General features: G+C 52.5%; 1 protein-coding gene and 1 long non-coding RNA gene across 3 annotated transcripts; both read right to left on the reverse strand.

The window, feature by feature from the left end:
• Positions 1-299: 299 nt before the first annotated feature.
• LOC125622183 (uncharacterized) lies at positions 300-20,421 on the reverse strand. 2 transcript variants are annotated; one of them, XM_075118626.1, is made up of 9 exons: positions 14,725-20,421; positions 13,401-14,646; positions 12,249-12,353; positions 10,432-10,572; positions 9,970-10,054; positions 4,028-4,091; positions 3,569-3,654; positions 1,774-1,827; positions 300-663 (listed from the first exon to the last, which is right to left on the reverse strand). In XM_075118626.1, exons 1-9 carry the CDS (start codon positions 19,475-19,477, stop codon positions 631-633), a joined length of 6,567 nt encoding a protein of 2,188 aa, XP_074974727.1. In that variant the 5' UTR covers positions 19,478-20,421; the 3' UTR covers positions 300-630. The 2 variants fall into 2 exon arrangements, with proteins under 2 accessions (XP_074974727.1, XP_074974726.1); XM_075118625.1 differs by having other exon boundaries at positions 13,401-20,421.
• A 157-nt stretch (positions 20,422-20,578) lies between these two features.
• LOC125622188 (uncharacterized) lies at positions 20,579-23,295 on the reverse strand. The gene is made up of 3 exons (XR_007352678.1): positions 23,165-23,295; positions 21,499-21,648; positions 20,579-20,931 (listed from the first exon to the last, which is right to left on the reverse strand). It is a non-coding gene; the product is annotated as an uncharacterized LOC125622188 (long non-coding RNA).
• Between the last annotated feature and the right edge of the window lie 871 nt (positions 23,296-24,166).

Raw genomic sequence — 24,166 nt, forward strand, 5'->3', positions numbered from 1 at the left:
TCCGTACGAGTGATTTACATGCCAGTTTTCAGACATCAGTGTAAACACTGCTGTGACCAGCAAGAGACAATGAGAGAGGAGCAGAGCTACAAAGTCCTGAATGAATACAGATGCAAATGTTTCTGAACGTTTAAGGCGTTCCAGGGCCCATGTTTCAGTTACGCTCACGTATAGAGAAAAAGGCAGAGGTGGAACTGAGCTCTGAACACAGGTCTGAACAGGGGAGTTAGGATCTGGAATTTTGATTCAGGCCCTAATAATAAGACACTAGGAATTTGGGAAACATTGGAAAAGGTAAGTAGAGAGGAAGAGGGAATAGCCTCTTTATTGAAGGAGAAATACTGTATCGTCATCCATGATATGACAATTTACTGTTCAGGGTAGAAGTCGATGCTGTAATTTTATATAGACAATTCATAGGATCAAACACCAGAATAGAATTCATGATCACATTTAGCATACATTTCCAAAGATTCAAAAGATAAAGAAGCATGTTTGTTTCCAAGAAATACCCTTAAGGGTTCACAACAGCGGAACATTTTGGAGGCGTGAAAGGCTTAAGTCGACGTTAAGGCAACAGGACAAACACAGCTCAGCAGTCTCCAGACGTGATGGCCCTGGTACTGAGGCTCAGTCTTGGGGGACAGGCAGCAGGGCAGCATTCTGCAAAGCAAGGAACAATCACAATCACTTCACATGCCAGAGACATTTGGAGCTTCTTGACAACGGCACCTTTATGATACACAGCATCCTGGGTGATGGCTCAAGTCAGAAATGGGTGTTTGTAATTTTTGTTTTCATTATGAAAAAGTACAAAAAGGGCGCAAGTGATAATGTTACAGATAAAAATTACAAACACCTCCCAGGGGAGAGGAAATCAATCGTTGCTTGGCCAGAGCTACTGCCTTCTGCAATTGGCAGTGGGACCCCTTGATCTAGCTTAGCTGAAATGAACAAATACGGCTTTTCTTTCTGCCCCAGCGGAAGAAAGCTGGCTGTATTGTTTCATGAGCCTGATAGATCTTTTCTGCCGATGACTGGAAATTGGAAGGGAACCATTATTAAAGTGTTGCCCGCAATCAGACATGTCCATTCCCATTGGGCAGATTTTCCAGCACAGGGACGGACAGAAGACAAGGCTTCCAGGACAACAAAGTGACTGGCAGCAGCCGAGCCACTACATCCTTAGACTGCTGTGTGTTTATTTCAGTCCTTGGTTGTGTCCTTAATGGTGTCAAACTGAACCTGCAAATATCTTTACACAGATTGTGAAAGCACATTTAATGCTGGTATGGTTGCTAGGCTGTGTGTGTCTGCACTGCAGGAGAATTAGCCATCGAATAAACAATAAACTCAGGGAGCTCTGAGTTGTATTGTTGTGCTAGACCAACGCACCCTTTGTTACACTATGTTACACCAATGGCCATGGATTCTGGCAGTTCTCTTTTAGCAGCTGTACTTTGCTCAGGACACCTACCACTTCATCCGGCGGACATTCATCCTGCAACCACTGGAAGCAACCCTGTAAGCAACTCTACAGTAGGTCCCGCTTAAGTGTTCCCCTCCCAATACATAACACAGGTTAGATTTCAACTGGTCAGACATGGTTCTCCAGCTGCTTTGGTTTCTAGGAGTGCCATCTGTCCACAGCGGCTCTGAAAGGTTTTCTGTGTTTCCATGGTAGGGAACGGGAAAGTTGAAGCAGTTACGCCGTGGGAAAAGCCTGTCACCAGAGAGGAGCGAGCGGGTGGCGTACAAATGCAACGCACTCACCTCAGTGGTATTTTCGGGAAGCAGAGGCAGTATTTGTTCAAGAAGACTGCGACCCTGTGAAATAAAAGAGACCGTGTGGTTACAAGCCAGCGCTCTGTTTAGCTTCCTGGGCAGGACCCTGCACCGCGCCCTTGGACACACCTCCCTGGCCTGGTCTCTGTGCAGGTGAACTGGGCCGCAGGCTGGCCCTGTACCAAGTCACTGCCTCCCGAGCTCCAATTCATGGCCGTCAGCACCCATGCCTCAGCTCCCCTCTCCTTAGGGTTCCTCACTGAAGCCTCAAAGGCTGTCTCGTTGCCAATGAGCCGCTTGCTTGGTCTGGTTCATTGAGCAAACGGTTCCAAAATAAAGTCCTCAACGTCCAGAGCAAAAGTAAGTTCTTCCTCCTGCACGCTTCAGCCAACCACTCCCAGCCCTGCCTGCCTGGAGTCTTTGCTCCCCAGTGTCTCACGGTACCCTGTGGGCCCCTTCTGACGGCCTGCAGCCCCCCAGCCAGCCTTCCTGTCCGGAGTCTCTCCCCAGGCCTGCCTGGGTCACATGCCTTTCTTCATTTCCCCGCCCGGGGAGAAGCGTTGGTTGTAGCACAGGTGGGGCTGACCCAGAGCCCCCGTTAAAGGGCCAGCGATCCGGTAATGGGCCTTACATCTGTATCCCTGCCTGGCGTGAGAAACGGAACCCAGCCCTGAACGTGGAGGCACAAGGCAGTTCTTCTCAATCCAGCAAGCTGACAGAAAGGGCCAGTGAGGCCCCTACAGCGAATTACACACAGGGAAGGGGTCACTGCATGCTTAGGCATCTCCAGAGGGGAGTGAATGATAACAGGGACGCTCAGTGGCCGCGCACTTCCCCGCCAGGTACGTGGGAGCGATTGTTATGGAGCTCAGCGGCGTGCAAGCCAGACATGGCTCTGTTAACTCTCTCGGGCAGCACCAGGTCAGCAGTGGGGCTGTTCCTCTGTGGCGGATGAGATGCCAGGCCGGAGCTCCTGGGAAGAGCAGCGTACGGGTGCGTTCCCCTGGGAACCACAGCTCATATTAAAAAGAAAACGGCAGGCAGAAGAGGGAAAGTGTTTTGCTGAAAAGAAACCCCCTAAGGGAGTGTTTTATTTGCTACAAACATAGTGAGTTTGGGGCAATTCCTTGCCAGGTGTGAGACACCCCGCCTGGGGTCCTCTCCCCAGGTCATAAAACCACTAACGCTGTGAGAGGGGAGCAGCTGGTGTGCGGTTCTGCCTGAGCTTCAGGACAGAGTTGTACTGGGCCGGAGTCAATGCCCAGACACTGGTGGAAAAACTCAGTGCGCCTTGGATCAAGTCTTCAGTCTTTGGAAATTGATGCACTGAGCACAATGGCAGCCAAGGAGAAGCTACTTGTTCCTGGGACTTCTCTGCCTCTAAGCCACAGGGAACAAGGCAGCACCTCCAAGAAACAGAAGACTCTCTTGGGTCAGGAAACATCCTCACTGTGTCTGCATCGGAGCAAACACATGTTATTCCTAGCCCAGCCTCTCTGGGACAGCAAATCCATTGACAGGGTAGCTGGGAGTCCCCAGACGCTCGGTCTCCAGTCCCTAGCATATGGGCCAGATCCTCCACTGCTGTAGCTCTGTTGACTTCAGTGGAGCTGAGCGAATTGACAACAGCTCTGGATCTGCCCCTCCATAATTAGCTGATTCCTTCTGGGCCAGGAAGTCCTATGCGAGTCCAACAGACCCCTCATGAGGAGCTCATAAAGCCCGAGCCCTGCAGCAAGAGGTGCCCACCACACCTTTGCCTAGGCAAGGTGGAAGCACTTACGGTCAGTTCTAGCACGATGATGTCAGGGTCAAACGACATTTTAAAGACGGAAGATGGGCTGTTTCCTGCAGGAGGGGACGTCGCACCTGCAGAGACACAAAGCGCACAGGAGCAATGAATGTGGCCAAGCGGCCTGGCAGCTGCTGAACTCTCGGAGGCATAAAGAAATGAAAGTCCTAGTGCAGGTTAGCAGATTGGTTTGGGCTTCAGCAGTGACCTGAGAGAGGGAGATGAGAAACTATTGCCCCCTTCAGAGCCCGCCCCCAAACACCTGATCCACTGAAGGATTTTGCTCTTCAGGCCCTGGTACCGTTTCCCCCAGGAGTAGGAGACTGTAAATGTCTCTGGGGTACCAGTTTTGGGGTAATACCTTACTGCCCAAGCGGTGAGGGATGGGGATGGGGGGCAGAATCTGGGCCCTGAAAAGAAAGAGGGAGAAGTAGCAAAGAAGGAACTTACGTCTTGCTATGCTTAAGGATGCGTCATACAAGCCGGACACGACAGCATTTATCACTGGGCACAGCTGTAACACAAAGTAACACAAGCTGTGACGAAGTGGGACTGTTCTTAATGTTTCCTCTGAATAGTTGGGGGGGTGCCTCAGTTTCCCCTAGGCAGTTCTTAAGTATCTAGGGGGTGGAGTAAGGGTGTATGATCATTGCAGAGCCCTAGAGGGCAGGTGTGTGCAGGAGTCTGGACACAGAGAATGGCCAACACCCTGTTTCCTGGCAACTGATGGCCTGGGCCCTTCCCCCCCTGCAAGGTGAGAGCTGAAGGGTTGGAGAACAAAGGAATCAGGTGACCACCTGGCCCGGGAAAGGAACAAAGCCCAGAGAAGGAGGGGCTGGAGGGGGTTTCAGTTTGGGGCTGGCTGGGACATGGAGTGAAGTGCAGACGTGGTTGTCTGGCTCACTGCCCCCAAAATGGACCCAGCTGAGGGGTCCCGTTCTCTGCACCTGCAAGCTCTGTTTTAGACCATGTTCCTGTCGTCTAATAAACCTTCTGTTTTACTGGCTGGCTGAGAGTCACGTCTGACTGCGAAGTTGGGGTGCCGGACCCTCTGGCTTCCCCAGGAGCCCCGCCTGAGCGGACTCGCTGGGGGAAGCGCACGGAGGGGCAGAGGATGCTGAATGCTCCGAGGTCAGACCCAGGAAGGTGGAAGCTGTGTGAGCTGTGTGTCCTGAAGACAGGCTGCTCAGAGAAAGGCGACTGCCCCAGAGTCCTGACTGGCTTCATGGGGAGCAGTTCCAGAGCATCGCCCAGGGACTCCGTGACAACTGGTGGCAGCGGTGGGATGTACTGCACCCCGTGGATGGCGCTTCCTGCAGTAAGTGACTGGGGAGCAGTAACACGAAGGGGGATTGCCGAGGACCAGGCCTGCTGAAGGCTCAGAGAGGAGCGGTTTTGGGGGGCGGTTAACCTCTGGGAGTGTGTGACCAGCGAGAAGGACTGTGCAGTAACAGGGTTCCCCTGGGGATTGCAGCGAGCAGTCCAAGGGGCGGAGGAGTCTGCAGCTCGACCCTGGCAAAGAGGTGGTGACCTCGAGAAGGGCTGGCACACTAGGGGTTCTCCCTGGAAACCGTGGGGAGCTGAGAACACACGGGCCTGTGAGTCCACAACAACTTGGGAGGAGCGGAGTGATGGCCTGTCCCCGTCTCCTTAAGAAGGACATTGTAACCCTGTGCAAAAAGAGAGGGTTGAGCGTTGGAAAGTTCACCAAAGCAGAGTTAATCGTGCAGCTGGAGGAGGATGACCGCTCTAAGGAACAGATTCCTGACCCCAAATGGGGCTATAGCAGGATCTGGGAGCAGCTGGAGTGGGAGCCAGGCATCGCCAAGACTCCTGTCCCCGACCAGATGGGGGTCTTCACGATCGGGTTCCCCATCGGGGGATCGAGACGGACGGGATTGGAGCTGAGTCCGAGAGAGCAAGAGGACCGTGGGAGACAGCGAGAGCCCGAGAAAGAGCTGCAGAAGCAGCAGCAGCATGAACTGGCGGTGGTGGGGCGGAGAGGCCTAGGGGACCTCCCCAGGGTGAGTGGGGATAGATCCCGGGGGGCCAGTTCCGCAGGGAACCTCGAGACTAAATTGCTGCCCCTAGTTAAGGGGGGGGGGGTGTGGATGCCACCTCACTGCCTTTGAGCAGGCTGGCGATTTGAACCAAGGGGACCCTGCAGAAAAGCCCCGGTGTCTAGCTCCCTTGCTGGGTCCCAAGGCCATAGTCTCCATCAGCCAGATGGGTGGGGAGGTGGACACGCTCCCACTCCTGACCCCAACCTATATATCTGTGTGGAGTTTCCTGGGGCCAGGCCCCTCGGACCCCCAGTGGGATCGGAAGGTGATGGTCGATGGGGAGACATTCCTGGGGTGGCCAGACCCTGAGACAGAGAGAACTGGTGTCAGACCCTGGGTGGTGCAGCCTCAGAGGCTGAGGGCCTGTGTGAGCTGGGTGAGGGTCCCAGGGACGAAGCCCCTCGCCTTCCCTATGGCCCAGATCCCTGTGCAGACCCAGGAGGAGTGGGGCTGGTTGGTCGTTGGGGTGCCCCAGGACACCAGCTGCTAGACCCTGTTGTGGGGTGACTGTGTCTCTTTGGGACAGGATCCAGGCCCTGTTCCTGTAACTGCCAAGGGTTTGAATTTGAATCCAGGGAACCAATCGGTGGAGAGGGAAATGGTCAGTGAAAATGCAGATGACCTGGCTGGCAGCAGGGAGGAGCCCCTAGGCTCAGGCTACCTGCCTGCCTGTAACCAGACCCCTGGGGCTGGGTGGGACAGAGAGATGCTCCCTGCCCCCTTGCACACCAGAGCGGGGACTCTCGCTGGCTCTGATGCACTGAGGAAAGCAGCGAGCTCGCTGCCTGCCCCCACTGGGACAGCAAGGGCAGTGCTGAGCACAGTGGGAGCTGAGACCCCAGCTGAGTGGGGGGGAGACACAGGCAGGGCAGGGGATCTGTGGGGAGTGGCAAGGTGCTTGGTAAGGAAAGTCTGGATGAGCCTAGGCAGCCTTGTGATCTGATGGCTGTGTCCAGTCAGCAGGGTGGGAAGGCGAGGAGAGTGGAAGATGAGAGTCCCTGGACCTTACCTGTTAGCTGGGTGGAGAATTGGGACAGTGAAGGAAATGGGTCTCTGTCTGTCAGGGGTATTGACTTGCCTATGGAGGGAGCTACCCTGATCTCCAAGCAGTTGTCTGTGACCAGCCTTGTGTGCTGGGACAAAGGGAATGAGATCCCAACCTGTGTGTCTGGTAAAGGAGAAAGTGTGTCCGGCTCTTCTTGGTCTGTGGAGCAAACAGAACGGGCCTTTCAGCCTGTGATGGTTGAGGGTCGTGCAGTTGTCTCAGAGCTGGTTCTGGATTCAGCTAAAGCCCAGGAAGGGAAGGGTCCTAAGTTTGTGTCTGCTCGGGAGAATGGCCCTGTAACTAGGTCGCATCCAGTTAGTGTCTATGTAAAATCCCGAGACCAGACAATTCTGGTTCTTGTATTTTGCCTGTTGCTAGTGTGTTGTTGGAAAGGGTGGAGCAACTCTGTCTAATCAGGGTGAGATCCTAGCCAGGGCACAAGGAGAGCATGAAGGTGTGTGATTGTGTTACCTACTGAGGGTGTGGAAACCTGTAGCAAGGAGGAAAAGATTCCTGAACTTGTGTGTGGCAAAGGGAAGGAGAAGGCTTCTAACCTTTTATCTAGAAAGTCTGTAAGTTTGCCTGAAAGGGGATTGTGTAGGAATCCGCCTGATGGGCCAGAGGTGATTCTGGATGTAAGGGAGACCCAGAAAGAGTCTGTTGTTGCTCAGGAAAGTGTTCCCCTAGAGCAAGCCCTAGGTAAAGAGGGTAAGAGCAGAATTTCTGGGAGGGGTGAATTGTTGCATAGAAAAGCCCTCGAGAAAGGAATCCTCATGGAGTCTTTGCAAGCAGTTTACTGCAACTGAAGGGTGTGAAAATGATTTAATCAAGAAAGTTTCAGTTCCTAACAGCCAGAAATTTTCTGTTGTAAATGGATCCACTGACTTTCCTGTTGAAAGATCCAGTGTGGATAGCTTTGAGAAGGTCTCAGATGGAGTGAAAGCTGTTAAGAAAGGTATACCGTCCTATAACCAAGTGGCTGTGTTTGGCCAGCTTGTTGGGGAGACAAGGTTGTGGAGAAAGGGATGTCTCCATGCTAGTTCTGTAAGTGAACAGTATGTGGCCCAGGTCAAGATGGGGGCCCTTGACCAAGAGAGCCCGAATTGCAGCCCTCCAGACTGGAGCTCTGGGAGAAAACCCAATCCCAGTTTGACCCCCTGGGGTTTTGGGGTGGCCAAAGGGCATGGGCTGCAGAAACCTTCCCACATGCAGCCTGCTAGTGCTATCGACCACCCCCGACCTAAGGGAGGGCGTGAAACTGGAAGGGCCTGGTGTTAACTCCTACCAAGGAATGGGAGAGATGCTGGGGCATCCATGGGAACGTTGGTGGCTTCGAACTTCCCCAGGTCACTGGCTAAAGTGACCCCGCTCAGTTCGATCTCGAAGGGGGGAGAGATGTGACGAAGTGGGACTGTTCTTAATGTTTCCTCTGAATAGTTGGGGGGGTGCCTCAGTTTCCCCTAGGCAGTTCTTAAGTATCTAGGGGGTGGAGTAAGGGTGTATGATCATTGCAGAGCCCTAGAGGGCAGGTGTGTGCAGGAGTCTGGACACAGAGAATGGCCAACACCCTGTTTCCTGGCAACTGATGGCCTGGGCCCTTCCCCCCCTGCAAGGTGAGAGCTGAAGGGTTGGAGAACAAAGGAATCAGGTGACCACCTGGCCCGGGAAAGGAACAAAGCCCAGAGAAGGAGGGGCTGGAGGGGGTTTCAGTTTGGGGCTGGCTGGGACATGGAGTGAAGTGCAGACGTGGTTGTCTGGCTCACTGCCCCCAAAATGGACCCAGCTGAGGGGTCCCGTTCTCTGCACCTGCAAGCTCTGTTTTAGACCATGTTCCTGTCGTCTAATAAACCTTCTGTTTTACTGGCTGGCTGAGAGTCACGTCTGACTGCGAAGTTGGGGTGCCGGACCCTCTGGCTTCCCCAGGAGCCCCGCCTGAGCGGACTCGCTGGGGGAAGCGCACGGAGGGGCAGAGGATGCTGAATGCTCCGAGGTCAGACCCAGGAAGGTGGAAGCTGTGTGAGCTGTGTGTCCTGAAGACAGGCTGCTCAGAGAAAGGCGACTGCCCCAGAGTCCTGACTGGCTTCATGGGGAGCAGTTCCAGAGCATCGCCCAGGGACTCCGTGACACAAGCGTAGCCACCGCTTATCAGTCATGGTGCCCAGACAGCAGTGCGGACATGACACTGGGGCGGTTTAGTAATGTTGCCATTGTTTTTATCACTGAGATGTTTAATCAAGGGACTGATTAAACAAAAGGAATACAACTCAGAGTCTGCACTGCTTCCGAAGCCTCAGGTAACTCGGGTTAAAGGGCAGTGGCCCAGGCAGGCAGTTTGGAGAGCCTCTGTGTCTGTATTTCCCAACGTGTTTTCACTGGCACGTCATAACCAAAGCTTTCTTAAGTTAAGCCTGGGAAGGTGCCAGTCAGCTCCTTCACAACTGCCTTTTTCTTAATAAATCTGTGACCCTGACGATGTTCATGGGGTGCAATTTAGGGCACAAGCTGGCCCGGGCCCGGGGACGGGCGGGATGACCTAGGAAGCTGACTTGATATGGGGCATCCCGGCAGGCTGACCAGCTCTGACTTCAAACCATGAAATCAGACTGAGCTTCTTCGCAGTGCGCCCCTCCTGTAGGTTGCTGTCATTGACCTGATGTTCCCATCGCCACAGCAGCTCTGCTCTTCTGGTGCTTTGGGGGTTCTGCTGCGTTTCCTCCTGGGAATCCCCTCCCACCCTGGGTCTCGCTTAGGTTTTTCCACCAGTGAGGTGCTATTAGGGTCTAGTTGTGGCTGTCTCCTGGTCAAGCCCTGCACACAACTGCTGCAACAGATGCAAGCAGCCATTGTTCAGGATTTAAGATAAGAATTGTGCCTAGTCACAAATACTCCGACATAGTTCACACATGACCCCGGCATCATGCATGTGCAGTCGGGCACTCGTCCTGGGATGGGTACGTTTACATTCTGGAGAGCTGCTGACATCCTGTGAGATCAACTGCTCCCATGAGACTTCATGTCAAACTAGTGGAAATCTCATGAGCTTTGCTGATATTACAATAGTTCTGCCATCTTGAATGGTCAAAACCTCAGCACAGATCAGTTGTTCTGAAGAGATTCAGAGAAAAACACTTAACACCTGAAAAGAAACTTTTGATTCCCTGCCAGCTCTCTCTGGGCAGTCAGTGACAGCTGGAACTAACTGAAAGGCTAGTCATCCATCAATGCATTTTTAAGAGGTGTCCTTATTCAGCTCAACCTGGAGCAGAAACTCTTTTTAGACTTACAATCTTTTGCAGGATCTGAGGCAGGGTTCTGTCCAGTACACACGTTACGAGGGTCAGGATTTCATTCTCCAATGGCAGGGAAGATCTGCGTAGGTTAAACATTCAATGGTTAATAGCGGCAGCTTGCTTAGCAATGGAGTTAGGAGTCACAATACAGGAGAGATGTGTTCATCCTAAAGCAGTGAGCAGCATCAAGTCTGGCAAGGCATTCCCATGGGCCCGCAATTGAGACTCCCCTTCATTCCACGCGCACACCAGGGTGAAAGGCTGACTGTCTCCGTAGTTCAGGATGCAGCTGAATATTGACTAGAAATCAAACCCTCCTTAAGTGTAAGAATCGTCCGTCACTCAATATTTCAGGGTCAGATGTCGCAAGCGGGATGGGTGCCCTGCAGCGCACAGTGTACCCCAGCTGTTTACTGAGCAATGCGGCTAGAGTCCAGACAGGTAGCTGTTACTTACGCTTCCAGAACTTTGATGTCCATGTAACCAAGAGGGGTTTTGCAGTCCTCAAGGACGAGGCTGGTATCTCCCCTTCTGATTGCAATGGTGACGTTCCTGAGCACTTCAACTTCAATTATTTCACCTAAGAGGTCAAGGGGACTAAAGAAACATGCTAGGGTTAAACTAATCCCTAACTCATGCCCTTCATACAGTCTTGCAATCCGACTCTTCCAAAGAGAGACTGTTGGGTCATGGCCTAGCACAAGGACGTGCCGAAAACTGGCTGTCACTGACCCCACAAAGGGTTTTTATAAGTTTGTCACAACACTCAAAGTATGAATCCAAACGAAAACGCATGTGCTTCCCTACCTGCCATGTGTTGGCTTTCACATGGCCCACAAGCTGCCTTCCCTATGCAGCACTGGAAATTGTACCTCACAGGTCAGGACAACACTGCAAAAATAAACCCACAGCAGCAAGCCTGAGAGCTCCTCGGGTCAGCTGACTTGAGCTTGCACTACAGAACTAAAAATAGCAGCTTGCAGACTTCCCACTTGGGAACTTGGAACCCTGGCTCTGAAACCCCCCAGTGATGGGGGTGGGTCTCAGAGCCCAGATCCAGCCCAAGCCTGACAGCCCACATTGTTATTTTTAGCCCCATAGTGTGAGCCTGAGTCAGTTGCCCCTGGCTCTGAGACTTGCTATCCTGGGTCTTTTTTTTTTTTTTTTTCCTTCTCAGTGTAGCCATATCCCAAGTGACCCATAAGCACTGAAAGGTCCCCATAAAAAGTACAGTTCACCAAAGCTCCTCTAAGAACAATGATGGGCAAAGCATCTAGATAATTGAATGGGCACTAAATGTGGAGTGCCATACAACGACCCATAAGTGAGGGGCAGGTGCCCTCACGACCTGCCCCTCCAGCTGCAGATGCAATGCCTCACAAAGAGTGCTGGGAGTGAAAGTGCCTCACGGTCTGTAGTCTCATGCCAGACATCCAGCATCGAAAGGAATCCAGGGCCCAACATCCATGACCTGTTTGCATGGAGCCAAACGCCATGGTCTGAGAGCAGCTCTGGCATTTGCCAACCCTAAACATTTGCTAGGCAGCGCCCTACTGGAAGAATATATCACCCTGGGCAACTCATTAGCAACCAGGTGCCCCAGGCCAAATTTCTTTACTGGGGGAAACCCTATTTGCCCACCTGGCTTCATCACAACCTGGGGCTCTTTAAGAAGCAACTGTCAATAACCTAAGTTTTTCCCCTCTCTGCTAGTTGAGATGAGTCCCAGAAATGCCAGCCATGAATATACAGAGCCAGGTCCTCAGCTGGGGTAAAACAGCCTGTCTCCATTGCTCCTGTATTTTACGAAATTGCTCCCTTAAACCACTGGACAGTTCAGATTTCTGGTGCAGTAGTAGCATTCCCAGCAGCCTTTGGTGCAGAAGGAAATGGTTTGGAAAAGAATGGCAAACCCATGGCTACCTCCTTGCAAGAAACTAAAAGGGTCTGTATGAAAACCGTTTGCTGTGTCTCTGCATTGATGTCTTTACTCCATCTTTGGCATGCAAAACTTTGACTATGTGCCTGGAACACCTCTTCCTAAAGTAGTGGACATTTTATGCTAAATTCTTGGTGGTGTAAACTGGAACATCTTGATTGGTTTCAGTGGAGCTGCACCCATTAACATCAATGAAGAATTTGGCCCTTTCCCTCAAATATCAAATAAAGTAGATGTAACTTTGCTTAAGAGCATAGATCTACAGAGCAACCTGCTCCATTCTGGAGTCTTTCTGCTAATGAACAACAAAAGAAAATGCCAGATATTTACTGACCTCTTAACTGCAATGTGTAGTTTCAATTTTAAGGTAATTTCCAATACACTGTTAGATAAGACGTCCACTGTTACGTTAGGGGCAGTGACTTCCTCGATTCTCAGCCTGTAAAAGAAACTCCTGTGACTGGGTCCTGTATTTCTGGAGCAGGAAGATCTGGGCTGCAGCCTCACCATTCCCAAGATGTTTTGTGCAGCTGTAGTGAGCAGCATAGTGGCTACTGTGGCTTGAGAGGGCCTCATAATTGTTCTAGTAGGACAGAATCTCTAATCCACACTATCTGTTAAACCACAGCTCTCACACTGACCCCTCCCTGCACCTTGACACAGCCTGCATGGCTCTGTCCTGCTGGCTTCCTAGAATCATAGAAACCTTGACCTGGAAAGGACCTCAGTAGGTCATCTAGGCTGGTGCCCTGCACTGAGGCACACTAAGTATTATCTAGAGGCTTCAATCTAGACCATCCTTGACAGGTGCTCTTAAAAACCTCCAGTAACAGAGATTCCACAACCTCCCTAAGTAATTTGTTCCTTTGCTTAACCACCTTGACAGTTGGGAAGTTTTTCCTAGTGTCCAACTTAAACCACCCTCTCTGCCATATAAGCCCATTGCTTCTTGTCCTGTCCTCAGTGGATAAGGAGAACAATTTATCACCCTCCTCTTCATAACAACCTTAGAGGTACTTGAACCCTGTTGTCTAATGTCCCCTCAGTCTTCTCTTTCCAGACTACACAATTGTTTCAATCATCTCTCATAGGTCATGTTTTCTAGGCCTTTAATCATTTTTGTTCCTCTCCTCTGGACTTTCTCCAGTTCGTCCACATCTGTCCCGAAGTGTGGTGCCCAGAACTGGGCATGGTGCCCTGGCTGAGGCTGTATCAGCGCGGAGTAGAGCAGAAGAATTACTTCTTGGTCTTGCTTACAACACTGCTGCTAAAACAGCCCAGAACCATGTTTGCTTTCTTTGCAGCAGAGTAACATTAGTAACACATATTTAGGTTGTGATCCACTATCACCGCAGATTATTCTCTTCGGGACTCCTGCCTAGGCAGTCCTTGCGCCGTTTATTGTTCCTTCCTAAGTGGAGTATTTTGCATTTGCCCTGATTGAATTTCATCCTACTTATGTTTCATCATTTGGGATTCAACTTACCCTACCACTTTGGTTAGCTCGGCGCCCAGCAGGCCTGCACGGCCGATGTCTCGCCCGGGAATTGGTCCCGTGACAGGCAGATCTCCAGCAGGTGGGACAGCTCTCGGATATCTCCTGAGAAGCGAATCTCCAAAGACAGGCAGATCTTCTCCCACAGACAAACCTCCACCGACGGGGAGGCCTGCTGTCACACTGAGCGTCCCTCCCTCAAGAGCGACATCTGTTCCTGCACTGAGCAGATCTCCACCTACAGGGGACCCTGATCTCTCTCCCAACACACCTTCATCTATAGGGACATTGGCTACAGCACTGACGGTATCTCCTGCTCCCCCATCCAGCGTACCTTCACCTACAGAGACACCTACTCCCCCACTGAGAGGACCACCACCTATAGGGACACCTGCTCCCCCACTGAGAGGATCTCCACCTATAGGGATGCCTACTCCCCCACTGAGTGGATCTCCACCTAAGGGGACACCTACTGCCCCTCCGAGTACATCTCCACCTATAAGGACACCTACTCCACCATCAAGTATCGCTCCTCCTATAGGGACACCTGCTACCCCACTGAGTGTCTCTCCACCTATAGGGACACCTGCTACCCCACTGAGAGGATCCCCACCTATAGGGACACCTGCTACCCCTCCGAGTACATCTCCATCTATTGGGACAACGGCTACCCCACTGAGTGTGTCTCCACCTATAGGGAGATCTGCTACCCCACTGAGTGTGTCCCCAACCATAGGGACACCTGCTACCCCACTGAGTGTTTCCGCAACCGTAGGGACACCTGCTACCCCACTGAGTGTCTCTCCACCTATAGGGACACCTACTCCACCATCAAGTACATCTCCTCCTATAGGGACACCTGCTACCCCACTGAGTGTGTTTCCACCTATAGGGATGCCTACTCCCCCACTGAGTGGATCTCCACCTAAGGGGACACCTGCTGCCCCTCCGAGTATATCTCCACCTTTAGGGACACCTGCTACCCCACTGAGTGTCTCTCCACCTATAGGGACAACTACTCCACCATCAAGTATAGGGACACCTGCTACCCCACTGAGTGTATCCCCAACCATAGGGACACCTGCTACCCCACTGAGTGTTTCTGCAACCGTAGGAACACCTGCTACCCCACTGAGAGGATCCCCACCTATAGGGACACCTGCTACTCCTCCGAGTACATCTCCATCTATTGGGACAACGGCTACCCCACTGAGTGTGTCCCCAACCGTAGGGACACCTGCTATCCCACTGAGTGTTTCCGCAACTGTAGGGACACCTGCTACCCCACTGAGTGTTTCCGCAACTGTAGGGACACCTGCTACCCCACTGAGTGTTTCTCCACCTATAGGGACACCTACTCCACCATCAAGTACATCTCCTCCTATAGGGACACCTGCTACCCCACTGAATCTGTTTCCACCTATAGGAATGCCTACTCCTCCACTGAGTGGATCTCCACCTAAGGGGACACCTGCTGCCCCTCCGAGTATATCTCCACCTTTAGGGACACCTGCTACCCCACTGAGTGTATCCCCAACTGTAGGGACACCTACTACCCCACTGAGTGTCTCTCCACCTATAGGGACACCTACTCCACCATCAAGTACATCTCCTTCTATAGGGACACCTGCTACCCCACTGAGTGTCTCTCTACCTATAGGGAGATCTGCTACCCCATTGAGTGTCTCTCCACCTATAGGGACAACTACTCCGCCATCAAGTATAGGGACACCTGCTACCCCACTGAGAGGCTCTCCACTGATATGGACACCAGCTACCCCACTGAGAGGATCTCCACCTTTAGGGACACCTGCTACCCCACTGAATGTATCCCCAACCGTAGGGACACCTGCTACCCCACTGAGTGTATCCCCAACCGTAGGGACACCTGCTATCCCACTGAGAGGATCTCCACCTATCCGATCACCTGCTACCCCACTGAGTGTGTCTCCACCTATAGGGACACCTACCCCACGATCAAGTACATCTCCTCCTATAGGGACACCTGCTACCCCACTAAGTCTGTTTCCACCTATAGGGATGCCTACTCCCCCACTGAGTGGATCTCCACCTAAGGGGACACCTGCTGCTCCTCTGAGTATATCTCCACCTTTAGGTACACCTACTACCCCACTGAGTGTATCCCCAACTGTAGGGACACCTGCTACCCCACTGAGTGTATCCCCAACCATAGTGACACCTGGTACCCCACTGAGTGTATCCCCAACTGTAGGGACACCTGCTACCCCACTGAGTGTATCCCTAACCGTAGGGACACCTGCTACCCCACTGAGTGTATCCCCAACAGTAGCGACACCTGCTACACCATCAAGTACATCTCCTCCTATCGGATCACCTGCTACCCCAATGAGTGTATCCCCAACTGTAGGGACACCTACTCCACCATCAAGTACATCTCCTTCTATAGGGACACCTGCTACCCCACTGGGTGTATCCCCAACCGTAGGGACACCTGCTACCCCACTGAGTGTTTCTGCAACCGAAGGAACACCTGCTACCCCACTGAGAGGATCTCCACCTATCCGATCACCTGCTACCCCACTGAGTGTGTCTCCACCTATAGGGACACCTACCCCACGATCAAGTACATCTCCTCCTATAGGGACACCTGCTACCCCACTGAGAGGATCCCCACCTATAGGGACACCTGCTACCCCTCCGAGTACATCTCCATCTATTGGGACAACGGCTACCCCACTGAGTGTGTCTCCACCTATAGGGAGATCTGCTACCCCACTGAGTGTGTCCCCAACCATAGGGACACCTGCTACCCCACTGAGTGTTTCCGCAACCGTAGGGACACCTGCTACCCCACTGAGTGTCTCTCCACCTATAGGGACACCTACTCCACCATCAAGTACATCTCCTCCTATAGGGACACCTGCTACCCCACTGAGTGTGTTTCCACCTATAGGGATGCCTACTCCCCCACTGAGTGGATCTCCACCTAAGGGGACACCTGCTGCCCCTCCGAGTTTATCTCCACCTTTAGGGACACCTGCTACCCCACTGAGTGTATCCCCAACTGTAGGGACACCTGCTACCCCACTGAGTATATCCCCAACTGTAGGGACACCTGCTACCCCACTGAGTGTCTCTCCACCTATAGGGACACCTACTCCACCATCAAGTACATCTCCTCCTATAGGGACACCTGCTACCCCACTGAATCTGTTTCCACCTATAGGAATGCCTACTCCTCCACTGAGTGGATCTCCACCTAAGGGGACACCTGCTGCCCCTCCGAGTATATCTCCACCTTTAGGGACACCTGCTACCCCACTGAGTGTATCCCCAACTGTAGGGACACCTACTACCCCACTGAGTGTCTCTCCACCTATAGGGACTCCTACTCCACCATCAAGTACATCTCCTTCTATAGGGACACCTGCTACCCCACTGAATCTGTTTCCACCTATAGGAATGCCTACTCCTCCACTGAGTGGATCTCCACCTAAGGGGACACCTGCTGCCCCTCCGAGTTTATCTCCACCTTTAGGGACACCTGCTACCCCACTGAGTGTCTCTCTACCTATAGGGAGATCTGCTACCCCATTGAGTGTCTCTCCACCTATAGGGACAACTACTCCGCCATCAAGTATAGGGACACCTGCTACCCCACTGAGAGGCTCTACACTGATATGGACACCAGCTACCCCACTGAGAGGATCTCCACCTTTAGGGACACCTGCTACCCCACTGAATGTATCCCCAACTGTAGGGACACCTGCTACCCCACTGAGTGTATCCCCAACTGTAGGGACACCTGCTACCCCACTGAGTGTATCCCCAACTGTAGGGACACCTGCTACCCCACTGAGTGTATCCCCAACCGTAGGGACACCTGCTACCCCACTGAGAGGATCTCCACCTATCCGATCACCTGCTACCCCACTGAGTGTGTCTCCACCTATAGGGACACCTACCCCACGATCAAGTACATCTCCTCCTATAGGGACACCTGCTACCCCACTGAGTGTATCCCCAACTGTAGGGACACCTGCTACCCCACTGAGTGTTTCTCCAACTATAGGGACACCTACTCCACCATCAAGTACATCTCCTCCTATAGGGACACCTGCTACCCCACTAAGTCTGTTTCCACCTATAGGGATGCCTACTCCCCCACTGAGTGGATCTCCACCTAAGGGGACACCTGCTGCTCCTCTGAGTATATCTCCACCTTTAGGTACACCTACTACCCCACTGAGTGTATCCCCAACTGTAGGGACACCTGCTACCCCACTGAGTGTATCCCCAACCATAGTGACACCTGGTACCCCACTGAGTGTATCCCCAACTGTAGGGACACCTGCTACCCCACTGAGTGTATCCCTAACCGTAGGGACACCTGCTACCCCACTGAGTGTATCCCCAACTGTAGGGACACCTGCTACCCCACTGAGTATATCCCCAACTGTAGGGACACCTGCTACCCCACTGAGTGGTTCTGCAACCGTAGAAACACCTGCTACCCCACTGAGAGGATCCCCACCTATAGGGACACCTGCTACTCCTCCGAGTACATCTCCATCTATTGGGACAACGGCTACCCCACTGAGTGTGTCCCCAACCGTAGGGACACCTGCTACCCCACTGAGTGTTTCTCCACCTATAGGGACACCTACTCCACCATCAAGTACATCTCCTCCTATAGGGACACCTGCTACCCCACTGAATCTGTTTCCACCTATAGGAATGCCTACTCCTCCACTGAGTGGATCTCCACCTAAGGGGACACCTGCTGCCCCTCCGAGTATATCTCCACCTTTAGGGACACCTGCTACCCCACTGAGTGTATCCCCAACTGTAGGGACACCTACTACCCCACTGAGTGTCTCTCCACCTATAGGGACTCCTACTCCACCATCAAGTACATCTCCTTCTATAGGGACACCTGCTACCCCACTGAATCTGTTTCCACCTATAGGAATGCCTACTCCTCCACTGAGTGGATCTCCACCTAAGGGGACACCTGCTGCCCCTCCGAGTATATCTCCACCTTTAGGGACACCTGCTACCCCACTGAGTGTATCCCCAACTGTAGGGACACCTACTACCCCACTGAGTGTCTCTCCACCTATAGGGACTCCTACTCCACCATCAAGTACATCTCCTTCTATAGGGACACCTGCTACCCCACTAAGTCTGTTTCCACCTATAGGGATGCCTACTCCCCCACTGAGTGGATCTCCACCTAAGGGGACACCTGCTGCTCCTCTGAGTATATCTCCACCTTTAGGTACACCTACTACCCCACTGAGTGTATCCCCAACTGTAGGGACACCTGCTACCCCACTGAGTGTATCCCCAACCATAGTGACACCTGGTACCCCACTGAGTGTATCCCCAACTGTAGGGACACCTGCTACCCCACTGAGTGTATCCCCAACCGTAGGGACACCTGCTACCCCACTGAGTGTATCCCCAACAGTAGCGACACCTGCTACACCATCAAGTACATCTCCTCCTATCGGATCACCTGCTACCCCACTGAGTGTATCCCCAACTGTAGGGACACCTACTCCACCATCAAGTACATCTCCTTCTATAGGGACACCTGCTACCCCACTGGGTGTATCCCCAACCGTAGGGACACCTGCTACCCCACTGAGTGTTTCTGCAACCGAAGGAACACCTGCTACCCCACTGAGAGGATCTCCACCTATCCGATCACCTGCTACCCCACTGAGTGTGTCTCCACCTATAGGGACACCTACCCCACCATCAAGTACATCTCCTCCTATAGGGACACCTGCTACCCCACTGAGTGTGTTTCCACTTATAGGGATGCCTACTCCCCCACTGAGTGGATCTCCACCTAAGGGGACACCTGCTGCTCCTCTGAGTATATCTCCACCTTTAGGGACACCTGCTACCCCACTGAGTGTCTCTCCACCTATAGGGACAACTACTCCGCCACCAAGTATAGGGACACCTGCTACCCCACTGAGAGGCTCTCCAACAATATGGACACCAGCTACCCCACTGAGAGGATCTCCACCTTTAGGGACACCTGCTACCCCACTGAGTGTATCCCCAACCATAGGGACACCTGGTACCCCACTGAGTGTTTCCGCAACCGTAGGGACACCTGCTACCCCACTGAGAGGATCTCCACCTATCGGATCACCTGCTACCCCACTGAGTGTATCTCCACCTATAGGGAGACCTGCTACCCCACTGAGTGTATCCCCAACTGTAGGGACACCTGCTACCCCACTGAGTGTCTCTCCACCTATAGGGACAACTACTCCACCATCAAGTATAGGGACACCTGCTACCCCACTGAGAGGATCTCCACCTAGAGGGAGACCTGCTACCCCACTGAGTGTATTCCCAACCGTAGGGACACCTGCTACCCCACTGAGTGTTTCTCCACCTACAGGGATGCCTACTCCTCCACTGAGTGTCTCTCCACCTATGGGGACACCTACTCTGCCATCAAGTATCTCTCCTCCTATAGGGATACTTGCTGCCGCACTGAGTGTTTCCCCACCTAGAGGGACACCTGCTACCCCACTGAGTGTCTCTCCTCCTATAGGGACACCTGCTGCCCCACTGAGAGGATCTCCAACGATATGGACACCAGCTACCCCACTGAGTGTATCTCCACCTAGAGGGAGACCTGCTACCCCACTGAGTGTGTCCCCAACCGTAGGGACACCTGCTACCCCACTGAGTGTGTCCCCAACCGTAGGGACACCTGCTACCCCACTGAGTGAATCTCCACCTATAGGGAGACCTGCTACTCCACTGAGTGGTTCTCCACCTAAGGGGATACCTACTCCGCCATCAAGTATATCTCCACTTATGGGGAGACCTGATCCCCCAGTGAGTATGTCTCCACCTATAGGGAGACCTGCTACCCCACTGAGTGGGTCTCCACCTAAGGGGACACCTACTGCCCCTCTGAGTACATCTCCACCTGTAGGGACACCTGCTACTCCATTAAATGTTTCTCCACCTATAGGGACACCTGTTCCCCCTCCCAAGGCACCTTGATGTGTAGATACACCTGCACCCCCACCACGCAACCCCCTACCGCTACTTATTGGGACACCTCCTCCTCCACTTAGCAGACCCCCACCTACCCCACCAAGGGAATTCCCAGTTAAAGGTAACCTCACTCCCCTGCCTCCCCCAAGCAGCCATCTGATCAAAGGGAGACGTGCTCCCTGTCCTCTTGAGCCAAGCAGCCTCTCATGGACAGGCTGTCCTGCTCTCCTACCTTCCATCCCGAGCATAGGTCTGGCCTCTCCAACCCCCCTCCCACCAAAGGAAGGCACCTCTCCAGCCCCTTGTGCATTGGACCGACGCCCAGCTCCCTGCCCACCTAACAGCCTGCCCACCACAGACAGCAGGCTGCCGAGGAGCGATGGCTGGCTTTCTGCGATGGGTATGCCTCCAGCGTCTGGCAGCTGCCCTCCAGGGTCACCACGGAGCTGCTCATCCGCCAGACTTTGCCCATGGAGCACGTGGGACACGAAGTCTGGAAAGTCTGAAAAGATTGCCAGTCATGTCACTGATGACCCTGCTGAGCCCTGGGCGGGGAGGAACAGGGCTGTACATGTTAGTATGGCCCATTGGGCCCCTGCATCGGGCACTCCTGCAGCACTGCCTACATGGCAGCTATGCCATCTCGCACGGGGCCCGCCTTTCAGAGGGGCTCAGCAGCCACCGCTCCTGCTGAGCAGGATCCCAGCACCCCTGAAAATCAGGGCCCAGCTACTCAGTTGTGTTGGCACCATCAAATAATGGAACACAGGTTTCCAAGCCAGAAGGGCCCCAGCCCATCATGCTCATATAGCTGATCTGCTGCATACCATGATACGCCGAATTATACCAAAGAATTCCTGCGTCAAGCCTAGAACCTTGAATGGCTGTTGGAAAGAGAGACACTAAGTAGGAGACCAAGAGGTGTCCTCTGATCGCTGTGACCTCAGAAGACAGCTTACCTCCACCCCATCCCACGGATGGCTTGTTACAGTACCAGAGGAAAGACTCGCCGAGCTAGCAGGTTTCATGTCAGGCGGGGTGGGGAACGAATGGGACATTTTCAACTCACCTTTCTCAGAAGCCTTGTGCCTGATTATCAGCTGCGGCCAGTAGCCCTGCGTGCCTTGCGGCAGGGTCAGCAGAGCGCAGAAGAGGAGAATGCTGCAGGCCTTTAACATCTTCGCCCCACTGCCGGTCAGAGCGTTTCTAGTCAATGCTCCTGCATGGGACCGAGCGGGAAACGGACAGGTACCACAGTGAGAACACAGAAAACCCAGTGAGACAGAAGACAATGTGCCGTATACGTTCTAGAAAGGGAAGGAGTTAGGTGCATACTCTAGATATGATGGGGCCGATCCTAGTCTCCCCCCCAGCACGGCTTTGTGCTGCTCTAGCGTTGCAAAGCCGCTACACAGCTGGCTGGGGGTCCCCTGACACAGAAGAATTCCCAGGTGGTGCAGAAGCAGCACCAGCCCGCTCTAGGCCACCCACATCCTGGCCCTGGCATAGGGGCGTGGCCTTGGGGACAGAAGCACAGCTGAAAGAAGACAAGGAGGACTTGTGGCACCTTAGAGACGAAAATTTATTTAAGCATAAGCTTTCGTGAGCTACAGCTCGCTTCATCGGAGGCATTCAGTGGAAAATACACTGTGCTCCAGCAATCTCCAGCTATCAGAATGCCCCTTAGGAGCTATTGCAACAGGGGCAACTTAGAGCAACCCCGAGCTACAGATCACATCCAATTGCTCCTCCTTTAAAGCCCTCTGTGCAGCCCAGACTTGTATATGGCAGCTCTAATGTAGCACTCCTTAAGATTCTCAATGAAATGGCGACCGTCCTCTCCCACTCCCGGAAATCCCAGCCACGAATAATTAAATGGAACAATGCGACTAGGACTCTGGGACAAAAAACATTCATGCTGCTGGCACAAATTTCAGTTTGTATTTCTCTCCCTCTTTGAGAGGGATGCTGGCACGGTGCAGAAGGATCATTTAGAGTAAGGGAGAATTCTATCAAAGGAGGAAAGAAATCCAAATGATGGGACTTGTCATATGCCAACACTACATGTCCAATTTAGGCAAATGCCCAGCACACAGTATGTCACAAGCTACCCTTCTTGGTTTGGATGCGGGGCAGGGCCGTTTGCGGGTGATTTGTTACAGAGGAGATGTTTCACCAAGAGAGGTCTGTTATACATGAGCTATTGGAATCAGATCTGTAATTCTTGAGGGCCAGAAAGGTTGCAGAGCTGAAGCATCTTTAGAAGTGTTTTAAGTATTTTAAGTACCTTCACACATTAATCTTTGGGTCTCGGGGCGGGGGGTGGGGGTGAAGGGGAGTTAGGAGCCTCTACTCAAACCGAGTGTTTGTTTGGGGCTGTAGGTTAGAACATGGGAGGGAAGAGGATGAAATAACAATTAGACTCATTTTTCATTTAATAACCTAGGAGGTGGCAGACTAACTGGATCTCCTGGAACTAAGTGAAGCATTTGAATTCTTCTTTGGAAAGATATGGCATTACGGGCCTGATTGAAACCCCCTGGAAGTCCGAGGAGAGAACTGACTTCAATGGCTTCTGGATCAGGCCCTAAACATGTAAATGAACAGACTGATCCTAAGTGGGACTAGGATCTCCCTCCTGTCTCCTGCTCCAGAGCCCACTCCCCTTCTCTTTGCCTGCCTTTGCAGTAGGAGATACATCATCAAATCCTTCCTCTTTGATGCATTTCTCTTACCTTATCCAGTGAAAAGAAAAGGAGTACTCCTTTTCTTTTTGCGAATACAGACTAACACGGCTGTTACTCTGAAACTTATCCAGTGAGTCGTCTTTGGTAGCCATTCAGTAACTTCTCGTCTCTCTGTGGCTGCTGACATGGAGCGGGCAGCCCTTATATAACAAAACCCTGCTCAAGAATGAGGAACATCAGAGGAGTCATAAAAGCCAAAGATTTCATGCATTTAATTGACTCATTATGACATTTATTGTGTGCCAAAGTAAATCACTGCTAAATGTCACATCACTCGGGGACCCCGTTTTTTGCTTGCGTTCATACAAACCGGATCAAAAATGGGCTGTGCGTGTCGAATTAAAATGTAAAGTTCAAGTCCGTGCTGTTACTCAAGAATTTCGGATTTACATAAATGAAAGTGCTGAAAACCTACAGCGGTCAAGTGGCAGGATTCCAGTTCAGACCAGTTGCTATCTGGCAGGAGGATGACTCCACTGATCTCCCCATAGTCAGATGCTCCCCTGAGACCAGCATCGCAGCAAGGAGACTCCGGAGAGGTCTACTCGTCAAACGTTGCATCAGCACAACTGCACAGCTGCAGCAGACAAAGACGTTCGAAGCAGAGGAGAGAGCGCATCTCACATTGCCGTAGTTAATCCATCACGCGAGAGGTGGGAGAAGCCCTCCCGTCCACACAGCACTATCTACGCTGGCATTTAGATGGGGATAACTCCATCACTCCAGGGTGTTCCACCAAAATAATTCTGTAGCTTATACCAGGGCTCTGTGCTGGGTTCCTATGTAGCCTCCACTCGGTGCTCGCTGCAAAGTATGGGCTACGGTTTCTGAAAATATTCATAGAGCCATAGAATTTAAGGCCAGAAGGGACCATTAGCTCATCTAGTCTGACCTCCTGCATATTGCAGGTGACAGAATTTCGCCCACTTACCCCCGCATTGAGCCCAATTAGCCTATGGCTGCCAGCCTGGCAGGGGTGGAAATCGGCAT

The sequence above is a fragment of the Caretta caretta genome, chromosome 13 (assembly GCF_965140235.1).
Source record: "Caretta caretta isolate rCarCar2 chromosome 13, rCarCar1.hap1, whole genome shotgun sequence".
NCBI lineage: Eukaryota > Metazoa > Chordata > Testudines > Cheloniidae > Caretta > Caretta caretta.

What these genes read in the sequence shown, in the direction of transcription:
- LOC125622183 (XM_075118625.1), bottom strand. Translation starts at nt 19,477, where the DNA reads ATGGTTGGGGATACACTCAGTGGGGTAGCAGGTGTCCCTAAAGGTGGA. An exon ending in GAGCTAACCAAAGTGGTAGG is followed by an intron (nt 12,354 to 13,400) that starts GTAAGTTGAATC and finishes TTTCTTTTACAG; the next exon opens with GCTGAGAATCGAGGAAGTCA. An exon ending in ATCCTTAAGCATAGCAAGAC is followed by an intron (nt 3,655 to 4,027) that starts GTAAGTTCCTTC and finishes GTGTCTCTGCAG; the next exon opens with GTGCGACGTCCCCTCCTGCA.